The following is a 22,292-nucleotide window of genomic DNA, read 5'->3' as shown; positions in this document are numbered from 1 at the left end:
ATACACACTCAAGTATGAGAACCACTGCCCTTGAGCAGGAGGGTGACGGGTAACACAAGTGCCAGCGCACGTGTGGGTAGTAGATGCTCCTCTTCCTGCAGTGCAACTACACTTAGTACCTGCCCAATCACATGGCCCTTTAAAACAGTCCACAGACGGGCTATATAGGCCTGGCCACCAGTTTGTGATCCCTGCCCTAAAACTCTTTGCTGAAATTGCAAAGCCTATAAGGAATTTTTTAAAGTTTCTCACTATTACTCAACTTTTCAAAACAAATAAGTTCCTTTTAGCCTGAAACAGAGAATTCACTGCAGTTTGCACAGAAATAAATAAAATACAACCATACATCCACATAAACTCAAAATAAAAGCAGAAAACACAGAAGATTTTAAGCGATCTCCCTTAGGGTGGCAGTGGTACACCAGAGATCTTAAAAGGAATGGTCTCAGAGAAATATCTAAAATAATTTAAAAAGGTAACTGAATGAAGTCAGTAGAGATATGAGAGAAGGGTATGACACTGAAAGAAAGAATTCCACTCTGTCTTCATTTGGCAAAGTCAGGCAAGTTGGGGTGAGGGTCAAGGGAGAGAAAAAAAGAAAGAAAGAAGGAAAGACAAAAGGAGGGAGGGAAGGAAGGAAGGAAAGAAAAGAGAGAAAGAGAGAGGAAGGAAGGAAGGAAGAAATTAATTTTAAAGATGAGAGACTAAAAGAAGTCAGTGTAAATGATACCAGACCAGGACTTCAAATGAAGGTCTCACCTCATTTACCCGTGGCTTGTTGATGATGTGTTTGGCATTGGATGCATATCTCAGGGTGCTCATGGTCTCACTGTAGCAAGTGTGTGCAGGAGATACAGCTGAGGTAGAAGGGGAAAGTTAGGAACCACACCAAGCCTTCCAACCCAGCCTGTAACCACGTGCCTTACTGTTACCGTCCATGCTATATTATGAGACCCTTAATGAAAGGGGTGGTCACGGCCCTTTCTCTGAGGTAGAGTACTAGTCCCAACAAACTCTAGCATCCTCTAGCATCCCACTCACTAGCAACCATGATAGTTTTGGAGTTGCCTCCAAGACTGTCCTTCAGCAGCCAGGTCAACACGGAGTCCCGGTACGGGATGTAAGACTGCCTCCGGGAGGGCCCCACTCCACTGCTGGTCCAGGACGGAGAGCTAGGGATTCCACTGTCACCACCATCACTGGCTGCACTGTTGAGGCTCTGGCAGCTGCTGAATGCTTGAGAATTCTGAGCTTTAAAGACAACAAAATAATAAAAGTGGAAGAAGAAAGGAATTGTGAAACATTAAAACAATGGCTGCATTAAAACAATGGCTGAAGTGCATTAAAACAATGGCTTAAGTATCACACTTTGTAATCCCTCTCTGCATGACAGAATAGTACAAATTTCAATCCTCAATTAGCCTTTGGACTCAGAACACAGACTTTCTGACCCACATGATTTTTCAATCTTCCTTCTTAAAATGAGAGGGTTGGGATGATGACCACACAGTGTTCTCAATTGCAGACAAAGAATATCCATTTTTATGGCCTCAGTCAGGAGGTAACTTTATAAAAAAAAACCTTGTAAATGTCTACCCCATCTTCACAAAATGAAAATATGTGAGCTATTTTCCAGATTCTCCCTCCCACTCTGATAATCTTCTATCAGCAAAATACCTAAGGTGGAGGGCGCCTGGGTTAAGCCGCTGCCTTCGGCTCAGGGTCCTGGGATCGAGTCCCGCATCGGGCTTTCTGCTCAGCGGGGAGCCTGATTCCCTCTCTCTCTCTCTGCCTGCCTCTCTATCTGCTTGTGATCTCTCTGTCAAATAAATAAATAAAATATATAAAAAAAAAATACCTAAGGTGGAGATGACAATTCCCAGCGTCACAAGAGACTTGTTGATATTGGCTCCTTCAGTAATGCGGTCCTTACAGTAACTGGGATCTGCTCTTTCACTGAAACAGTCAAGGAAAAAAAAATAAAAGCAAAGAAGAAGACACTGTCCTTGAAATGCTATTGAAAGATACTATCCATTATGCTGTGCATTATATTAAAAGCCCACATGATAAATTCTTTTTAGAATTCACTACCAGGAAAAGTATTACCATCTTGTAATAAACTGGCATTTCCTCCACTTCTTGGGCAATGGAAATCAAATAGTTCATTATCCTTTTTTTATTTTGGCTGCCAGAGCACTTTTACTAACTGTAATGCTCATTTACAGTAATGATATTAGCATCAATATGCCCAACCCTTGTTTTAATTTCATCTATTAATGGCCTTATGGTATCCGTGTCATTATCTGTCAACTGTCTTAAATTCCTTTTTTTTTTTTAATTCCTTTTTTAAGTCAATGGGAAATATTAAAAACTCATACTTTCGGGTGCCTGATACAGTTTCTTCCAGACTGCCCTTCTTTTTTTCCCCCCAAAATGTCAGAGTTGCAGCTGACAGACAATACTTCGTTTTTAAGGGAATTATGTACCATATTAAAAATTTAGTAGTTTTAAAATCAGAAAATTTGCTCTATCTCATCTCACACTTTTTGTGTGACATCTCCAAGACCTTCTTCTTTCTGGATATACATGTGACTACAATTCACGCTTTCTTCTAATACTTAGAAGATCATATCTTCTCAATGACACAGTATTTTTAAAAGCTTTCTTTCCTTTTTTTTTTTCCCCCCAGTAACACACAGGCACACAATCAATATTAAGACAGAGAAAAAAAATGTGTATTAACTCAGTTACTTCCATTTAGAGCAGTGTTTTTTGATCTTGGCTATACACTGGAATCAACTGGGGAGCTTCAAAAATTACTGATCTCTGCACTGCCTCTGACCTTACTAATAATGCCAGTTATTTGATCAGAGGTGAAACCAAAGCAGAGAATTTTTTTAAAGGCCCAGGTGATTTTAATAGGCAGCTAAGATTTAGAACCCTTGACATAGATTTTTTTAGCCCCTGAAAAACTATAATTTCTTAACATAGCATTAAAAAATTGGTTTCTTTTGTCATTTTCTCAGGATGATCGAAATGTGAAAAAGGATGGAACAAGTTTATTCCTTGTAAAATGGGCAAGAACAAGGTCATTGCCAAGGGATTAATTCCCCTTGGCTTTGAAATCCTAATTACCTGCCTGCCAAGTCCACAAGGTTGATCTTGCTAGCAATTTCAGAGGGGAGGTTGTTCTCCAGGATTGCCTAAGGGAGAAAACACATTTAAAGCTTGTCATTTGGAAGACAGTGGGGCTTTTTTTCCCCCTTAGACACCCTCCTAAACAAGGTGATATTCTGGACTTTTGCCAAATCACTCAAGAAATCTGTATTTGAATGTGCCCTGAACAAGATGAGCTCTCAAAGTCTGATAAGTCAATTAGTAAGACCTGAGTTCTTATTTCATTAAAAATATGAGCAGGATTTCCACACAGTAAACCCCCACAAAGTCTTATGAGCACAATTTTCAGAGGTACCAGAAATTTTAATAAGATTTAGCAGGCAAATGCTCAATTCCCCTCTTGGGGGCTGACTCTCATCAGTAGAGATCCAGAGCAGGTGTGGGGCCCCTGACAGGGTTTGTCTCTCCTTAACTGGAGTCACAGCATGTTAACTCACCAGGACAAGCACTCTACCTATATTCTCTACTCAGGGGCATCCAGCCCTCAAGAGCAAAACTATTTTTCCTTTTTTTAAAAGAAATTAAGTGTGGGGTTTTGTTGTTTCATTTTATTGTGCATCCATCACCAAAATCCAGTTTTTTTTTTTGTTTTGTTTTTTTTTTTTATTTATTTGACAGAGAGAGAGATCACAAGTAGGCAGAGAGGCAGGCAGAGAGAGAGGAGGAAGCAGGCTCCCTGCGGAGCAGAGAGCCCGACGCGGGGCTCGATCTCAGGACCCTGAGATCATGACCTGAGCCGAAGGCAGCGGCTTAATCCACTGAGCCACCCAGGCGCCCCAAAATCCAGTTTTAAAACATTTCCAACAATCCCCTAAATTCCCTCAAGTCAGTTTGCAATCAATCTCCACTCCCATCCCTATGCCTAGGCAACCACTCATCAACTTTCTATATAAAATGTGTCTTCTTCGGGTATCTCATACAAATAGAATCACACAAGGTCTGGCTTCTTTCACTGCTTAATTATTTTGAGATTCATCCACAGTGTGGCGTGTATCAAGAGTTCACTCCTTTTTTATCGCTGAATTGTATTCCATTGTATGAATATACCAGGTTTATTTATCCATTCACCTCTTCATGGACATTTGGGTTGTTTCCAGCTTTAAGCAATTACAAATAAAGTTGCCATGAATATTTGAGTACAAGTCTGTATATGGACATACCATTTCTTTTCTCTTGGGAAAAATAGCTAGGTGTGGTTTTAGATTATAAGGTAAGATATATGTTTAAATTGTTAAATTCTCTTCCAAAGTTGTATCACTTTACATTCCAACTGGTAATATAGTGGATGAGAACTCCAGCTCGTACATATCAGGCCACGAATTAGTATAATCACTCTTGAATTCTAGCTGTTTTAAAAAGCAGATAGTGTTATCTCATTTGATTTTAATTTGCACTCCCTCAATGTTTAATGATTTCTGCATCTTTTTTTTTTTAATATTTTATTTATTTGACAGAGAGAAATCACAACTAGGCAGAGAGGCAGGCAGAGAGAGAGGAGGAAGCAGGCTCCCCGCGGAGCAGAGAGCCCGACGCGGGGCTCGATCCCAGGACCCTGGGACCACGACCTGAGCCGAAGGCAGAGGCTTTAACCCACTGAGCCACCCAGGCGCCCCAATTTCTGCATCTTTTTAAGTGCTTAATTGCCATCTGTATATTTTCTTTACAAAACTGTTGATTTAAAACTTTTATCCACTGTTTTGAGTTGCTTTCTTACTATTGATATAGTTCTATATATATTGCGGATACAAATCCTTTATCAGATATGTTTTACGTATACATTTTCCCTATCTGTGATTTTTCTTTTTATTCTCTTAATAACGTCTTTCAAAGAAAAGTTTTAAATTTTGACCAAAGGTAAATTTCAATTTATTCTTTTGTTCAATTTGTGTTTTTAGTGCCACATCAGAAAAACCTTTGCCTAATCCAGTATCACAAGGGTTCTCCCAAGTTATCTTCAAGTTTAATAGTTTCAGGCTTTACATTTATGTCTATGATCTAGTTGGGAGTTAATTTTTAGATAAAGTCAAGGTATGGATCAAAGTTGTTCTATTTGAGGGAGGGGTTTGTTTTTTCTTTTAACATATGGATATCCACTTGTCGTACCAGCATTTGTTGAAAAGATTACATTCTGCACTGAATTACCTTTGCAAGTTTGTAAAAAATAGTTGCCTGTATATATACGGGTTTATTTTGGACTCTCTTCAGTTCCATGGATCTATATGTCTATCTTAACGTTAATGTCACACTATTTTGATTAGCCTTTTATTTTTGCCTTAAAAGTCATTATATTAGGGGCACCTGGGTGGCTCAGTGGGTTAAGCCTCTGCCTTCGACTCAGGTCATGGTCTCAGGGTCCTGGGATCGAGCCCAGCTGAGCAGAGAGCCAGCTTCCCCCCCGCCCCCCCCCCGCCTGCCTCTCTGCCTACTTGTGATCTCTGTCAAATAAATAAATAAATCTTAAATAATATTATTATTATTATTATATTAACTTAATTCCTATAAATATAGAAAGTTTACTGCAATATATCTTCTTTCCCTCTTCACTCCTTTGTGTTTAGTGTATTATGTATGACAATGTATATATATGTGATATATGTAATACGTTAAAATTGTGTAATACATTGTATTGTATTATGTATTATGTAAATGTAATGTATTACATTTAATGTAATACATTAAAATTATTCTTTTTTTTAAAGATTTTATTTATTTACTTGAGAGAGAGAGACAGTGAGAGAGAGCATGAGAGGGGAGAAGGTCAGAGGGAGAAGCAGACTCTCCATGGAGCTGGGAGCCCAATGTGGGACTTGATCCCAGGACTCTGCGATCATGACCTGAGTCAAAGGTGGTTGCCCAACCAACTGAGCCACCCAGGCACCCTAAAATTATTCTTTTATACAATTTTATTTTTAAATAACATTGGAAGAAAAATAAGGAAGAATATATTTATGTAGCTTTTTATATTAACCCACATAGTTCCTATTCTTAGCACTTTTCATTCCTTCCTGTAGACTTAAGTTACTGATACTGCTTTCTCTCAGCCTCAAAGATTTCATTTGATTTTCTCACAAGTTACACTTGCAAGCAATGAATTCTTTTTCCTTCTTATTTTTAATCTAGGAATGTTCTTATTTCATCTTCATTTGGTAAAGTTAGTTTTGCTGCATATACAATTCTTGGTTGACAGTTTTATTTCCTTTCAGCACTCTGTCTTCTGGGTCCAATAACATTAATCATGTAACTGTTTTCTCATATATCATAAGTCATTTTTCTCTAGCTGTATTCAAGATTTTCTTTTTGTCTTTCAACACTGACTGTGATGTGTCTAAGTATGGATCTTTTTGTTTATTTTACTTGGAGTTCTTAAAATACTTGTATCTGTACACTAATGATTTTCAACAACTTTGGAATTTTTTGGCCACTATTTTTTGAATTTTTCTTATGCCTATTTTCTCTTCTCTTTCTGGGATCCCCATTACATTTATGTTAACACAACTGCTGTGTGTTAACAGGTCTGTGAGGCTCTGTAAAAATTTTTTTAAAGATTTTTATTCACTTGACAGGGAGACAGAGAAAAAGGGAACACAAGCAGGGAGAGGGAGAGGGACAAGCAGACTCCCTGCTGAGCAAGGAGCCAGATGTGGGACTCGATCCCAGGACTCTGGGATCATGACCTGAGCCGAAGGCAGATGTTTAACAACTGAGCCACCCAGGCACCCAACTCTACATTTTTCTTCAGTCTTTTTACTCTCTCTTCTTCAAACTGAATGATTTATTTATTTATTTTTAAAGATTTTATTTATATATCTATCTATCTATCTATCTTAGGAGAGAGAGAGCACAAGCAGGGGGAGTGGCAGGTAGAGCAGGCTGAGGGAAAAGCAGGCTCCCCGCTGAGCAAGAAGCCCGATACAGGACTTCATCCTAGGCATTCGCTTAACCAACTGAGCCACCAAGGTGTCCCCAAATTGGATGATTTCTATTTGTGTATTTGGCAAGTTAGCTAGTTCTTCTGCCATTCTCCTATCTGCTCAAGTCCCACTACTTTTTTGTTTCAGTTATTGTACACTTCAATTCCAGGACCCCAACCCTATTTTAGCTAACAATTTCTATGATTTTACTGAAATTCTGTGGAGTCACTGGCATCACTTTTTCCCTTAATTCATTAAATATGGTTTCCTTCAGCTCCTTGAACATATTTATATCAGTTGCTTTGAAGTCTTTGTATGCTAAATCAAACATCTGGAGCACTTAGAATCAGTTTCTACTGTTTCCCCTCCCTCCACGACCATGGGTTGTACTTTCTTATTTCCTTTTGCACGTCTAATAATTTTTGGTTGAAAACTAGACATTTTACATAACATATTGTAACAACTCTGAATTCTGAATTTTTCCATCTTGAGGGTCATAGTGGTTGTTGTTGGTTTCTCTGGCAACTTCCCTGGGCTAAAAGAAACTAAAAGTTTCTAAATTCTCCTTCTCTATCAATATGTAGCCAAAGAGGTCTCTGTTCAGGTTTTTTCCTTTAATTGTTTTTAATTGTAAGCTTGGCCTTTGGGGGGGCCACCCTCTGTCTGCATAGGTGCATGTACAGCAAAAGACTGGTCAAAAGTTATAATCAAACACCTTGAGCCAATAAGATCTCTATTCTTTGTTGATGGATCTATGTGTGGGCTGGGAAATGCATTAAAAATTCAGTTCTAGGTTTCAGTTCTGCTCAGTACAGGATATGTGAAGATCTTATTAAGCCCACTATGGCTGCATCATTTTCCAGAACTCCCTATTAAATCCCCAGTTAATCTGCCAGTTCATTTCTTGCCTGAAAAAGACTAACAATCTCAGGCTAATGGAGTCACTGATTTCCTTGTTAGCTTGCCACCAAGAGCACCATTCTGACAATGGTCCAAATCAAGCGAACTCCTCTAGCAGTGGTAGCAACAAAGTTGCTGGTTTTCACTGCCTTCCATTGAACTACCTCACTTACAGAGACAGGTAGGGATGGGAACAGCCCAAGGCAATACACCACAGATTACCTGTAATTCAGTAGTTTTCTTGAATAAATGTCTTGGTTTATTATATGACCCTGGTCTATTTTTAGAGCAGAGAAATGGTTGTTTTGACATTTTGTCCAGGTTTACGGTTGTTTTGTGTGGGGGGGGAGGATTTGATGATCTACTTATTCCTAGTGGAAGTAAATCTACTTTTTAAGAGAAGTAAATCGTCATAATAGAAGTAAATCTTCTATGTTTTTTTTTTTTTTCCCCTTTTTATTTATTTATTTTTTTTTCAGCGTAACAGTATTCATTCTTTTTGCACAACACCCAGTGCTCCATGCAAAACGTGCCCTCCCCATCACCCACCACCTGTTCCCCCAACCTCCCACCCCTGACCCTTCAAAACCCTCAGGTTGTTTTTCAGAGTCCATAGTCTCCTATGTTTTTATTTTAATGCTTCTTTTCTTTTCTTTTTTTTTTAAGATTTTATTTATTTATTTGACAGAGAGAGATCATAAGTAGGCAGAGAGGCAGACAGAGAGAGTGAGAGGGAAGCAGGCTCCCTGCTGAGCAGAGAGCCCGATGTGGGACTCGATCCCAGGACTCTGAGATCATGACCTGAGCTGATGGCAGCAGCTTAAACCACTGAGCCACCCAGGTGCCCCTTAATGCTTATTTTCATTTCAATCTTACTCCTTGCTTTAATGCTCATAGTGATCACATACATAAAGTCATTTGAAATGTTATAAGTAAAATATAAGTTGAAGATATTTTGATTAGTCTTTATGAAACTGCCTCTACCCCCTCTGGTGTAGAGCTTAGTCCTCCTTATAACATTAGGTCAAAGTAGAGGGCCTGTAAATGGAAAGTCAGGAAGAAAGGAAAAGAAATAAGAACACAAGAAAGCGGTCAAAAGGGACAAGGAAAGGAAGAATTCTAAGCAAATAAAGGAGTAACCAACCTGTGTATAGTAGATAGTGAAGATGGCATGGGATCTGCTGCTGGCCTCATGAACATGAGTAGCTGCTGTGATTCTATGTACATAAAGGAAAACAATTAGGATAAGTATTGTTTATCCACAGCGGATCTTTACTAGGGGAAAAAAGAAATGTTAGTGCCAAGGTTCACAGGTGAGAATCATAAAACACCCATATTTAGTCCAGTTTAGTTATGAGAGTGGTCCAAAGATGGCAGAAGCATCATTCTAGGTACTGATATCTGAGAATAAAATGCAGTGCAGCTTCATATTAAACCATGTTAGAACACATTTTAAGCAATAGAAGCAAAAATCAGAGTTGAAAAAGGGGAATACTAGAGTGTCATCAACGTGGAAGAATACCCCTAAAACAGACGCAGTTAAGTAGCACAAATAGAGGTAGAAAGTTTGCTGGAGAAGCATCAAAGAGAAAGTAAAATGTGAGTAAACACTAAATATTAGTCTTACAGTGTCAGAAAGGAATTTGAAATGAGATCTTGAATTACATCAATGTCATACTTAAGCCAGGTGAAATTCAAATTCTTCAGAAATTCATTGCAATATTAATCATATTAATCCTTAAAGTCAGAAGAGCCTTCCCTTCATCTAAACTAATAAGTCAATCATATTTCAGCTTAAGATCATGTCATTGACTTCTGTCCTCAAAGGAGCTGGAGAATTTAAGAAGAGTCAAACTCCAAAGTTGGGTCTCATGATTCAAGGATAGAGAAGGTGAAGCCTGACACTTCAAGATCAAGGAACCCAGGGTATCCTGAAGACCAGAGGCAAGTGCCTCCAAGATAGTTCCATGAAACCCAAGGAGTGGAATGTTAAGTTTAAAGGTCTTCCTTTACAGTCAGTTAACTTGGACTTGCTACTAATAGGGTAAAAAGAAGACTAAATTCCAACGTTTTTTCCAGATAAAAAAGGCGATTCTTTCAGGCATATACTAATAACAGTCTGGATATTTCCTAGTAACTAAAAATATGCAATATTATCACAATTTACAATAGTTTATAAGAAAGTCTACAGTGCTTATTCACAGCAGATTCAAAACAGTCTTTTGGGGGTAGCATTTACAAGTATGCAAAACTAGAAGAAAAACAATTTTCTGAAACACTTTAAACTATATTGGATCTTAATTCTACTAAGCCTACAGAGAGGACAATGCAGGCAAGAATCTTTTCTTCAGTCAAAAAGTTATGTATTATAAGACAAAGCACAAAGTAACTCTGGGCTTACTGCCCAATATTATTATATCCAGAACAAACTCCACCTTCACTACTAATGAGAAATGCACAAAATCTCAGCCACTGCCCCTTATCCTGGGTACATTACTGTTCTGAGAAAGGCCTCCTGATTGTGAATGTGGGGAAGCTGCAAGAAGTATAATCATATACTCCAAAGGGGGATGAGCACACAGGAAAGAAGAGTAAGACTGAAAGAAGGACAGGAACAAATAAACCTGTTACCTGTTTGCTATTCCCTCCTCCAAGAGTTGAATTACTTGCTTATAGTTGGTAACTACATGTTGAGATAAACCTATCAGATTTGTGAGGGAGGAAAAAAGAAAATAAAATTTTTGGTAAAGTTTAACTTCTTCCTGTTGGCCATTAACTTTATCCTATTTTATATCATTTGATAGACACGGATGAGAGAACTTGACTAAATTCTTTAGGATGGTAAGTTATCTTTTTATTTACTTATTTTTTTAATGGGAAGCCTACTGTCAAGCATTATGATAGGCTCTGGAAACATAAGTCTCTGCTCTCACAGAAAATGTAGTCCAGAATTCACATAGTGGTTATGCTAATAACAACAAAAAATGGTAATTCCTTACACTTGAGCTATATAGGGTATAAAAAAAGTTCTTATATTACCTCACTTGGCCCTCACCAAATTGTTAAGGTAAACAGATAATACGTGTCCCACAAGATGGCAGACTCAATTTAACATACAAAACATACAGTATACATGTCCCTACCCAAACGCAGTTTACAATCATAAGAATTCATACTATGCAACATAATATGGCCAAATGCCACAGGAGTAAAAGAGATAATAAATGGTAAGGAGATCAGAGGAGTGGCCAGGACAGGCTTCACGGAGGGAGACTTGAATTCGGTCACTGAAGAATGGGTCAGCTTCAGATAAGTGAAAAGGAGCTTAAGGACATGAAAGTAAGTCTTTATGGGTAGTTACTGACTAAGTCAAAAAGTGCCTTCATAACTGAATCAGAGATATAGGGACAGACTAACTTTGGCAGCTCGATTGGTAAATATAATTATGCTAGAAATTAACAAAGCAATTTCAACATTGACTGGATTTCTTTATATTAAGAAATTATTGTTAAAACCACAATGAGGTATCCCCTCATACCTGTCAGGATTGCTAAAATAAAAAACACAAGAAACAACAAATGTTGGTGGGAATGTAGTGAAAAGGAAGAAGCCCTTATGCACTATTGGTGGGAACAGAAACTAGTGCAGACACTGTGGAAAACAGTATGGAGATTCCTTAAAAAATTAGAAAACAGAACTACCATATGGTCCAGTATTTCCACTATTTGCCCAAAGAATAGGAAAACTCTAATTTGAAAAGATATATGCACCCGTATGTTTATAGCAGCAGCATTCACAATAGCCAAAATATGGAAGCAGCCCAGTGCCCATCAATAGATGACAAGATAAAGAAAGTGTGGGATATACATTATAATTGAATATTATTCAGCCATCAAAAAGAACAAAATCTTAGGGCGCCTGGGTGGCTCAGTGGGTTAAGTCTCTGCCTTCGGCTCAGGTCAAGATCTCAGGGTCCTGGGATCAAGCCCCGCATTGGGCTCTCTGCTCAGCGGAAAGCCTGCTTTCCCCTCTCTCTCTCTTTCTGCCCCTCTGCCTACTTGTGATCCCTCTCTCTCTGTCAAATAAAAAAAAATTTAAAAAAAAACTTTAAAAAAAGAACAAAATCTTGCCATTTTCAGTGACATGGATGGAACTAGAGGATATTATGCTAAGTGAAATGAGTCAGTCAGAGAAAGACAAATACTATATGATTTCAATTATATATGGAATTTAAGAAACAGAACAAATGAACATAGGGGAAGGGGAGGAAAAATAAAATAAGATAAAAATAGAGGAAGACAAATCATAAATGACTCTTAACTATAGGAAACAAACTGAGGGTTGCTGGAGGGGAAGTAGGTGGGGTAATGGGGTAATTGGGTGATAGGCATTAAAGAGGACACTTGATGTTACGAGCACTGGGTGTTATATGCAACTGACAGATGACTAAATTCTACCCCTGAAACTTTTTTTTTAATTTTTTAAAAGATTTTATTTATTTATTTGACAGAGAGAGATCACAAGTAGGCAGAGAGGCAGGCAAAGAGTGGGGGGAAGCAGGCTCCCCGCTGAGCAGAGAGCCCGATGCAGGGCTCGATCCCAGGAACCTGAGATCATGACCTGAGCCGAAGGCAGAGGCTTAACCCACTGAACCACCCAGGCGTCCCTTAATACACAATATGATAACTAAATTGAATTTATATTTAAAAAATTTTTTAAATTATTTCCTGATCTTTAGGGGAAAAAAACACCAAAAACAAACAAAAAAATTAATCAGTGTAATTTACCACATTAGCAGGATAAGACAAAAGTCATATGCTATGGAAAAGCATTTGTAAAAACACAGTAATTTTTAAAAAGATTTTATTTATTTATTTGAGAGAGAGAACACAGAAGGAGAAGCAGACTTCCACTCACCAGAGCCTGATGCAGGGCTCGATCCTAGGACCCTGGGTTCATGACCTGACCCAATGGCAGATGCTTAACCATCTGAGTCACCCAAGCACCCCAAAACACAGTAATCTTATTAAAACATTTTTAGCACCCCTTCTATTTCCCTTCCCTGCAAATTTAATCCTAAAGTTATCAAGCTGAACAGAGCAAGGTAGGCTACTATAAAGGTGAGGGGCTGCAGTGATGGCTGCAGTGACGCAGAGCAGGGTGAAGAGCCTGAAAGGAGGGGGAATGTGTCCACATAGCATTGCCTGGTATGGATGGCCAAGACAAGCCTGAGCAGCGTTGTCCACAACCTTGTTTGTTTGGGTCCACACAAAGGGAAGACCTGGCATGACAGTGGGGTGAGGAGGGTGACTGCACATGTGGCAGCCTGGCCCAGAAAGTCAGAGCCTGAGGGGGCTGAAGGGAGCATCCATGTCAGAGGCAGGGCTTCCATGTCAGAGTGGGGAGATGGCCCAGCAAGAGGGGTATAGAATGCACCTACACAGTGGGGAGAAGGGACAGGCAGCCCCACACAGAGTGCTGGAACTGTGGAGACAGGGCTTAACAGAGGGTGTCTAAGCACAGCCAGGCAAGGAGGGTACCCACGTGAGAGAAGAGCATTGGCAAGGATTATGTGATTATACGTAGGAAGGCAGATCAAAGAAGTACTTCCCTGTTAAATAAAGGAATTACAAGGGTGCCTGAGTGACTCAGTCAGCTGAATGTCCTACTCTTGGTTTCCAATCAGATGCAGTTGTGGGATCCACGCTGGGCTCTGCGCTCAGAGGGGAATCTGTTTGAGATTCTCTCTCTTCCTCTGCCCTTCCCTTCACTTGTGTTCTCTCTTAAATAAATATATGTCTTTTTAAAAAATAAAATTAAGGAACTACAAATATGAAAAGGGAGAAATCGAGAATGAACTCTGTTGCGTTACACAGCAATTAGACGTACTGGTATGAACACAGATTACCTAGCTCTGTCCACTCAGAAGGACCACACGTTGCAACATCAATAGTAATAGGCATACATAGCACCTATAACTTAGCTTTAGTTTCTAAATACTACTCTCCAGCAAAAAGGAACAGGTAAGATAAATAAAAGTAAAAAGAAATGGCTGATTCCAAGACTGAGGAAAAGAAAGTAGAAGATAAGCCTGGAATACCTCTATGCCGGAAAACAAGGAGGTGCTCAAAGAATAACAGTGACATGTTAAAATGTCACAGAAGTACACTTGAAAGGGATTCCATTGACTAAATTTGGAATAATTTGAGCATCAGAATAAAAAAATCGCAGTAACAGAAGATAATTCATTGAATAAAATAGACAAGCATGAATCTATATTGACATAAATAAATTGAAAATAAGATGAAGATGGGATAGATACATGATTTCACAGTACTGCCCCACAAACACTTGTTGATTACAAAAGGAGAACAGCAATTCTAGAGTGAAGAAGGCTGGAAGATATCATCTTGAAAAGCATGAGTAATGGGACATATCAAAATTGTACACCACCTGATGGTTGTCAAGTTCATGAAAGTTAAAGAGAGACCAAGGAAACTTTCCAGACCAAAGAAATGCCCTAACAACATGCAACACATGAATCTCAAATGAGCAATTATTGGGACAATTAGGGAAATTTAAATGGGCTCTAAGGATTAGATGGTGGTAACATGCCAAAGTTTATTTTCTGATTTGGGTGGCTGTGTTGTAATGATACAGGAGAACATTCCTGTTTGAAGGAATGGAGAGAAAAACACCCTAAAATAATCAGGTGAGATGGGTCATTAGATTGGCAACTCACTCTCAAATGGTTCAAGAAAAAAGTTCTTGGGGCGCCTGGGTGGCTCAGCAGGTTAAAGCCTCTGCCTTCGGCTCAGGTCATGATCCCAGGGTCCTGGGATCGAGCCCCGCATCGGGCTCTCTGCTTGGCTGGGAGCCTGCTTCCTCCTCTCTCTCTCTCTGCCTGCCTTTCTGCCTACTTGCCTACTTGTAATCTCTGTCAAATAAATAAATCTTTTAAAAAAAAAAAAAGTTCTTTATACTATATTTGCAGCTTTTTAAGAAGTTTAATTTGTTTCAGTGTTAAAAAACAAAAACTCTTAGAAAACTAGGGAAAGGGGCGCATGGGTGGCTCAGTCAGCCAAGCATCTGCCTTCAACTCAGGGAAACTCTATTCCAGGGTCCTGGGATAAAGCCCTACACTGAGCTCCCTGCTCAGCAGGGTCTGCTTCTCCCTCTCCCTCTGTACCTCCCTCTGCTTATATTCTCTCTCACTCTCTCAAATAAATATAATCTTTAAAAAAAGAAAACTAGGGGGAAAAAAGAGAATTTCCTTAATCTGCTATGGCAATGTTTCTCAAAGCTAATCCAAAGACTAATGCCGGTTCTCAACTATTATTAGTACATAATAAGATAGATAAAGAAATTTAGTAACTTTTATAACAATGTGACAGAGTGATTTTACATCTTTTGAACTGTAAAAAAATTTGGAGCTTGTAATTAAGATGTCATTTTCATTTTTCTAGTAACTCTTCTTTATTTTACTAAAGTATTAGTTTGCCATAGCTTGGAATTAAAAATCAAAACAAAAAAACCTGGTCCTTTGTAGGGCACCTGAGTGGCAGTCAGTTAAGTGACTGACTCTTCATTTCACTCAGGTCATGATCTCAGGGTCCTGGGATCAAGCCCCACATTAGGCTCCATGCTCAGCAGGGAGGTTACTCGAAGATTCTCTCTCTCCCTCTACCCCGTTCCCCACTTGCACGCATGCGCACACTCTCTCAAATAAATACATCTTTAAAAAACAAACAAACAAACAAACAAACAAACATGATCCTTTGCTACAGACATTTGCACAAGTGTGTGGTAAAGAATATTTATTAAAGGGGCGCCTGGGTGGTTCAATGGGTTGAGCCTCTGCCTTTGGCTCAGGTCATGATCGTGGGGTCCTGGGATCAAGCCCCGCATCAGGCTCTCTGCTCAGTGGGGAGCTGCTTCCCCCACTCTCTCTCTGCCTGCCTCTCTGCCTACTTATGATCTCTCTCTTTCTGTCAAATAAATAAAATCTTTTAAAAAAGGATATTTATTGGGGAGCCTGGGTGGCTCAGTGGGTTAAGCCTCTACCTTCAGCTCAGGTCATGATCCCAGGGTCCTGGGATCGAGCCCCACATCGGGCTCTCTGCTGGGTGGGGAGCCTGCTTCCCCCTCTCTCTGCCAGCTTCTCTGCCTACTTGTGATCTCTGTTAAATAAATAAATAAAATCTTTTTTAAAAAAAGGATATTTAGGGCGCCTGGGTGGCTCAGTGGGTTAAGCCGCCGCCTTCAGCTCAGGTCATGATCTCAGGGTCCTGGGATCGAGTCCCACATCGGGCTCTCTGCTTAGCGGAGAGCCTGCTTCCCTTCCTCTCTCTCTGCCTGCCTCTCTTGTGATTTCTCTCTGTCAAATAAATAAACAAAATCTTTTAAAAAAAAAGGATATTTATTAAAAACAAATGCTATTGCAAACATCATCCTTAATGGTATAACATTGAAGCTTTCCCCTGGAAACAAGACTAAATACTGCTAGCACTTCTATTTAATATGGTACCAGAGATCTTAGTAAGTGTAGAAAGGCAAGGGGAAAAAAGGTTTAAGAAGTAAAAAAAAAAAAAAAAAAAAAAAAAAAAAAAAAGAATTAAAAAGAAAAAAGCTTTTGTGCAGATTGAACACACAGAAAAAAAACCCACAACAACAAAAAACTGGGGGCAAGGCAATTACCTACTGCCAACATCTCCTGCTCTGTACCTATCCCTTTATGTTAAGATTAAGATCAAGGCAAAAAATATGATATTATCTTTTCTTCACTTAAAAGACACCAAGACCCTACAACCACTGGCCTCTTATGTGCTTTGGGCAGGGCTGTGTACATTTCAGATTTCAACTTAACCAGTCATTTAATTAATAAACTTCTTAATGGAAAGTAATAGGCTACCCCCTTCCTTTCCTTTGCTTTAGGCAACTATCAAGTTCTAGCTCACAATTCTGAACTAGAACTGTAAGTTCTCATATTTATTTCCTGGAACACCCTGAATAGTATAGGTATCTAGCATGTACCCAATAAATTCCCATAGAACTGGTTTCAAAGCAGAAACCACTTTCCCCTTAGTAACCATATTCACAGAATATATGAGCCTGAAGATAGAGCTACATAGACACAGATATAGACAGGCAGATAATAAATGAATGAGAAAGCAAACATTTAAAGAACTAAAAGGTTACTGTACGGGTGCTGGGTGGCTCAGTCAGTTAAGCATCCAACTCTTGATTTCAGCTCAGGACATCATCTCAGGTTGTGAGATCGAGCCCTGTGTCAGGCTCCATGATCAGCAGGCAGTCTGCTTGAGATTCTTTCCCTCTCCCTGTTCCTCCCTCCACTTGCATGCATGCATGCATGCTCTCTCTCTCTCTCTCTCTCTCTCTCTCAAATAAATAAATAAAATCTTAAAAGAAGTTCACAGCAATGCCATCAGAAGGTGGTAATGGAAGTAATAGTTCAGTGTGACTATTTAGGGTCTTAGCGTCCCAGGATGGTACTTGAGCTCAAGGTTCCTTCACTAAGAAATGCAAGGGCTGTTGACCTATATTTGTCATGATTTAAGAAAGTCCAGACCAACTTTCAAAAACATGCAACCCAAAGGACCCAAGAGACCTTTTGCCGGGTAGAATTATTTCCTACCAAACATCCTCCACCCCCACAAGGGTTTGCTCCATGAAGGTCCAAAAGAGCCCTGAGACTTCAGTCTTCTGACTGAAGTCTTCAGACTTCTATCACTGGCCTTGGGTGTATCACCCAAGCTGAATGACCTTGCATAAGTTCCTACCTTCTCTGGGTTTCAAGTACAATGCCAATAAAAGAATCTATAGTCACAGGTCTCCTTGGTGTACAGGATTCCGTCCCACTGATCTCTTCCTATCCTAGGCAAGGTTCCCAGTTCCAACCCTGCTCCAACTAGCTGTGTGACTTTGGGAACACCTTGTAGCTTCTTGCAGCTTCATTTTAGCTTCTGTGCAAGGGGGACACTTGGACTACATCCTGGGTCTCCTCTAGTTACTCCCCTACCATACACACATACATTAAAATAAAATACAAAAGTAAGAAACTTTGACAGCACTGCATCAACTTCTGGTCTGCCCTCAAAGTACTGCTTTACATAGAAATTTATATGCACAGAGTTTTATGAAGTAAACTACTGGCTCCCAGCAAAGTAAATGGTATTTTTTGTTTGTTTCCAGGCTGCTGTTCATGATAGAACCTTTGGGAAAAGACACAGGTAGCAGAATCTGTAACTGGCACACTCCATTAGCCATGCCCTGATAAAGAAGAGACCAGCTCTTGATCTTTCATGTCCATCTCTTTGTTAGGAATTAAATTAGTATATTTCTGAAGGAACAGAAGCATAAAATTCATGTGTTGCTCTTTGTAAAGTGGGCCAAAAGGGTAAAAACTTCCTATACAAAAGAATACAACTGTTCCTACCTCATAGTAACCTAGTCTAGTAGGATAAGAAGATAGTACCAAACACCAAATATCAGTACTTAATAAGGAAGCAGCTCAGACCAGTGCCATGTGTGACAGCTCCTCATCTCCTTATCACCACCAGTGAGAAAACTACCCTGAAAAGGAGATTAGCTGATCTGAAAATCAGTCCAGGCCCTCTGGACCTGCCATGAAAGACTCCACCTTATTCCATGCCCCTTTCCCCCTCCTTCACTATTCTTTAGACACACCGGCCTCTTTGAAACCACCCAGCCCTTCTCTTAGAGCTCTTGCTCATGCTGCTTCTTCTGTCAGAATCATCCTTCCCCTCAGAATACCATTCTTTACATGACTGGCTCTTGAATCTCCTTAAAGAAGCATTTCATGACCCTGCCATGCAAATGGACTATCTATACCGCCCACTGTTCTTTTCCATCACGACATCTATTTTTTTTATTAGTCTTTATCACAACTTGTAATTAAGTGTTTATTTTCTGCCTCACCCCCACAAGCCTATAAGCCTGCCTATAAGCCTGCCTGTGAGGGCAGGACTGTCTTTTCTATTTACGGTTATTTATCCAATGTCTAGTACAATAGGTGGCACATAGCAAGTTTCATTATATATTTGTTGAATGAATCCATGACCATTAGGAAAGCTTCCCAGAATTCCATTTGGTCTCAGACCTCCAGAACCACAGTGGCTCACCTTGTACATAGGGCCCCATCTCTGGATGCTCTCTGACCCTCAGAGTATAGGGCTTCTTCTGATCAGATTGCTTCAGCAGATCCCGTACTCGTTCATTATAGATTTCCAGGAAACTAGAGACACGTGGAACAAGGCATATAATCAGATTTTGGAAAATGATGACATCTTTTCAAAATTACATTTTAAAGAAGGGAACATAGTTAGTTTTGGAAGAAAGTGGGCAAAATACTAAGCCAAGAATCAGAAGGCCCTAATTCTTAACCTAGTTCCACCTCTGACACTCTAAGACCTTGACCATGCCAGGGTTCGCCCTTGAGTCTCTTTCTACGCGTGCACAATTGTGTTGCCACATTAGCTGTCATCACTTCACAGTTGTAGGTTTACAATGTTAGCCTTGATTCAAATTAAGCCTTCAAGAGGCTATTTCAGCGTAGTTGTGGGGTATACTGCCACCAGCCTATACCTTGCTCAGACCACAGAGTTTCAGGCTTGTTTCTTAAGTGATTTTCAAACATCATCTATGACCTCTCAGTGCTCTGTGAAGGCATCTTGAGAGCCACTGCTAAGCAATGAGGAAAGCTAAATGAGAAAGATTCTGGTCCCTACCCCTAATTTAAGTAGGAGAGGTCTCATTTTACCTGTTTCATACAATGGGACTCTAAGATATGCTCTATATTATAGGTACCTGCTGATATTTAATTCCTTTTTAAAATAATAACATAGCTACAATTCTTGATTACAATCAGCAAAAATTTTGTTAAGAAAACAAACTTCTTACAGAAAGGTCTTCCTCATCAGAACACAGATGTTTGCCTGTGAAGCCAGCAGCCATAAAAAAAGGCTCCACCTCAGATGAACTCTATGTACTCTTCTTTTTTTATTATTTTTTTTATTTATTTATTTATTTTATTTATTTATTTGACAGCGAGAGAGAGAGAGAGAGAGAGATCACAAGCAGGCAGAGAGGCAGGCAGAGAGACAGAGAAGGAAACAGGCTCCCCGCTGAGCAGAGAGCCCAACGCGGGACTCAATCTCAGGATCCCGAGATCAGGACCTGAGCCAAAGGCAGAGGCTTTAACCCACTGAGCCTCCCAGGCTGCCTTGCACTCTTCTTTTAAATTGTTTCTCCTTCTTTCTCAGAATTGGACACAGGAAGCCCAAATGTCTCTCAGAATAGTGATTCCCAGATTTCAGGGACAATAAAACATTTAATATACAGGTACATGTTTACACACACACACACACACACACACACACACACAGGCCTACAAATTTTTACTTCACAAACTTAAAAAAAATGTATAAATACTGTTTACTATTATTTAATTTCTTAAAAGGGATTTATTCACTTTGGGGTTATGAAAATGTTCTGGAATTAGATAGCAAGGTGATTGGACAACCTTGTAAATATAAAGAAAAACACTGAAAAATATATACTTCAAAAGCATGAAGTTTATGGTATGTGAATTACATTTCATGGTTTTTTTTTAAGATTTTATTTATTTATTTGATAGACAGAGATCACAAGTAGGCAGAGAGGCAGCCAGAGAGAGAGGGGGAAGCAGGCTCCCCACTGAGCAGAGAGCCCAATGTGGGGCTTGATCCCAGGACCCTGGGATCATGACCTGAGCAGAAGGCAGAGGCTTAACCCACTGAGCCACCCAGGCGCCCCATACATTTCATGTTTTTTAAAAAGGACACTGAATCCCCCAAAAAATAAAATAGAAAAAATTAAGGGTAATTGGGTAGCTGGTAACCTTGCACTAACATTTTTACTACAGACTGGTTAAAACTTCACATTGGAGGGGCGCCTGGGTGGCTCAGCGGGTCATGATCTCAGGGAGCCTGATGCGGGGCTTGATCCCAGGACCCTGAGCCAAAGGCAAAGGCTTTAACCCACTGAGCCACCCAGGCGCCCCCCTCTGGATGACTCTTGATGCAAAGAGAGGACAGCTGAACATGCTGGAATTTGGAGTGGAAATGGAAATATTTTAGGCCCCAGAGCCTGAAAGATTCTTACCTTATTTTTATCCTACAAGAGGAAGGCAGTGGGACATAGTCCTTCTCCCTGATGAAGAGACCCTGCACAAACCAGAGGGTTGGAGTTTCAGTGAAGGGAGTGCACAAAGAAGGTCTACTTTGAGAGGATCTAGTTAAAATAGAGTCTATACCTCACATATCCGTGGCGTCAGCCCAACAGAAGCCTGGAGAACAGAAGAAAGGAAAGCATTACTGTTCACTCACAGAAAAACTCTCCCCCAACACCCAGAAACCAAGGTTGGCAGGGATGGGCATATGGGCTTCCTGCGCTAGCCTCTTCACTTTAGGGAGTTTCACTGGTGGTATGCAGAAGACTATTTGCCTGGCTCTCAGGAGATACTCGGGAGGGAGGCAAGTAACCAGCTGAGAGGCAGATTATTACCACAAGAAGGAAAAGAGAAGAAGCTAACAAATCCAGGTACATGCTTTCACACAATAAAGGTTACATCCTTCTTGGATAAACAAATTTACCACTGTGGTCCCTTCCGGAAACTTTCTATCCCTATATACACAGGAGAACTAGAGTACATGGTGCTTAAAATACACATTTAGGAAAAAGCAGCTTCTTTTTTCATCTTGGGTCCACTGATAACTTGTATGTAGGTTAAAGGTTTTACACCCCTGGTTTAATGGACATTTTCTTCTTTCTTCAAATATATAAAAGTACACTAAACATGGACATAGTAAGCAATGAGCTGAGCACAAAATACAGATAATCTTTTGGGAGAAAAGTGTTGCAGAGAATGTCCCTGGGTAGTGTTATTTGTCACCTGCCACACCAGTTCAACTCACCAAGATACTTCTAAACATAAAACACAGAGGTATGCTTAAGGACCTCTACCTTCTCAATTCTCCATGACAAAGTAAGGTTCTCATAAGTCCTTCACACTTTTTAAGCCTCCACCCCAGTAGGTAGTTCTCCTGCTTCTTTCCAATGCTCAGATCTAACACACATAACCCCATTTCTGCATAGCCCTAAGCAACACTTCAATTCAGTCCGGGGCTTCTGTTAAAAAGCTTCAAGTGATGAACTTGGAAATGATATGAGAAATGCAAAACGACTGACAAGGTCAGCTTCATCAAAAGGAGTTATGTAATTCTA

At 39.8% G+C, this 22,292-nt stretch overlaps 1 protein-coding gene across 2 annotated transcripts in view; it reads right to left on the bottom strand.

The window, feature by feature from the left end:
• STARD9 (StAR related lipid transfer domain containing 9) overlaps positions 1-22,292 on the bottom strand; it is a 134,614-nt gene that overhangs the window by 46,147 nt on the left and 66,175 nt on the right. Inside the window, exons 5-13 of one of the 2 annotated variants that reach the window (XM_046008707.1) lie at positions 21,322-21,354; positions 21,171-21,232; positions 19,151-19,263; positions 10,620-10,689; positions 9,133-9,205; positions 3,136-3,203; positions 1,859-1,956; positions 1,042-1,251; positions 760-857 (exon numbers count right to left, since the gene is read on the bottom strand). In XM_046008707.1, coding sequence (XP_045864663.1) covers positions 760-857; positions 1,042-1,251; positions 1,859-1,956; positions 3,136-3,203; positions 9,133-9,205; positions 10,620-10,689; positions 19,151-19,263; positions 21,171-21,232; positions 21,322-21,354 — 825 coding nt within the window. Of the gene's footprint in view, positions 1-759; positions 858-1,041; positions 1,252-1,858; positions 1,957-3,135; positions 3,204-9,132; positions 9,206-10,619; positions 10,690-19,150; positions 19,264-21,170; positions 21,233-21,321; positions 21,355-22,292 lie in introns of those variants that run through there. The other variant, XM_046008708.1, reaches the window with a different exon arrangement.

This window comes from Meles meles, chromosome 6, assembly GCF_922984935.1.
Source record: "Meles meles chromosome 6, mMelMel3.1 paternal haplotype, whole genome shotgun sequence".
NCBI lineage: Eukaryota > Metazoa > Chordata > Mammalia > Carnivora > Mustelidae > Meles > Meles meles.
Note: the sequence above shows the minus strand (reverse complement) of the source record. Positions and strands in the feature narration are given on the sequence as shown.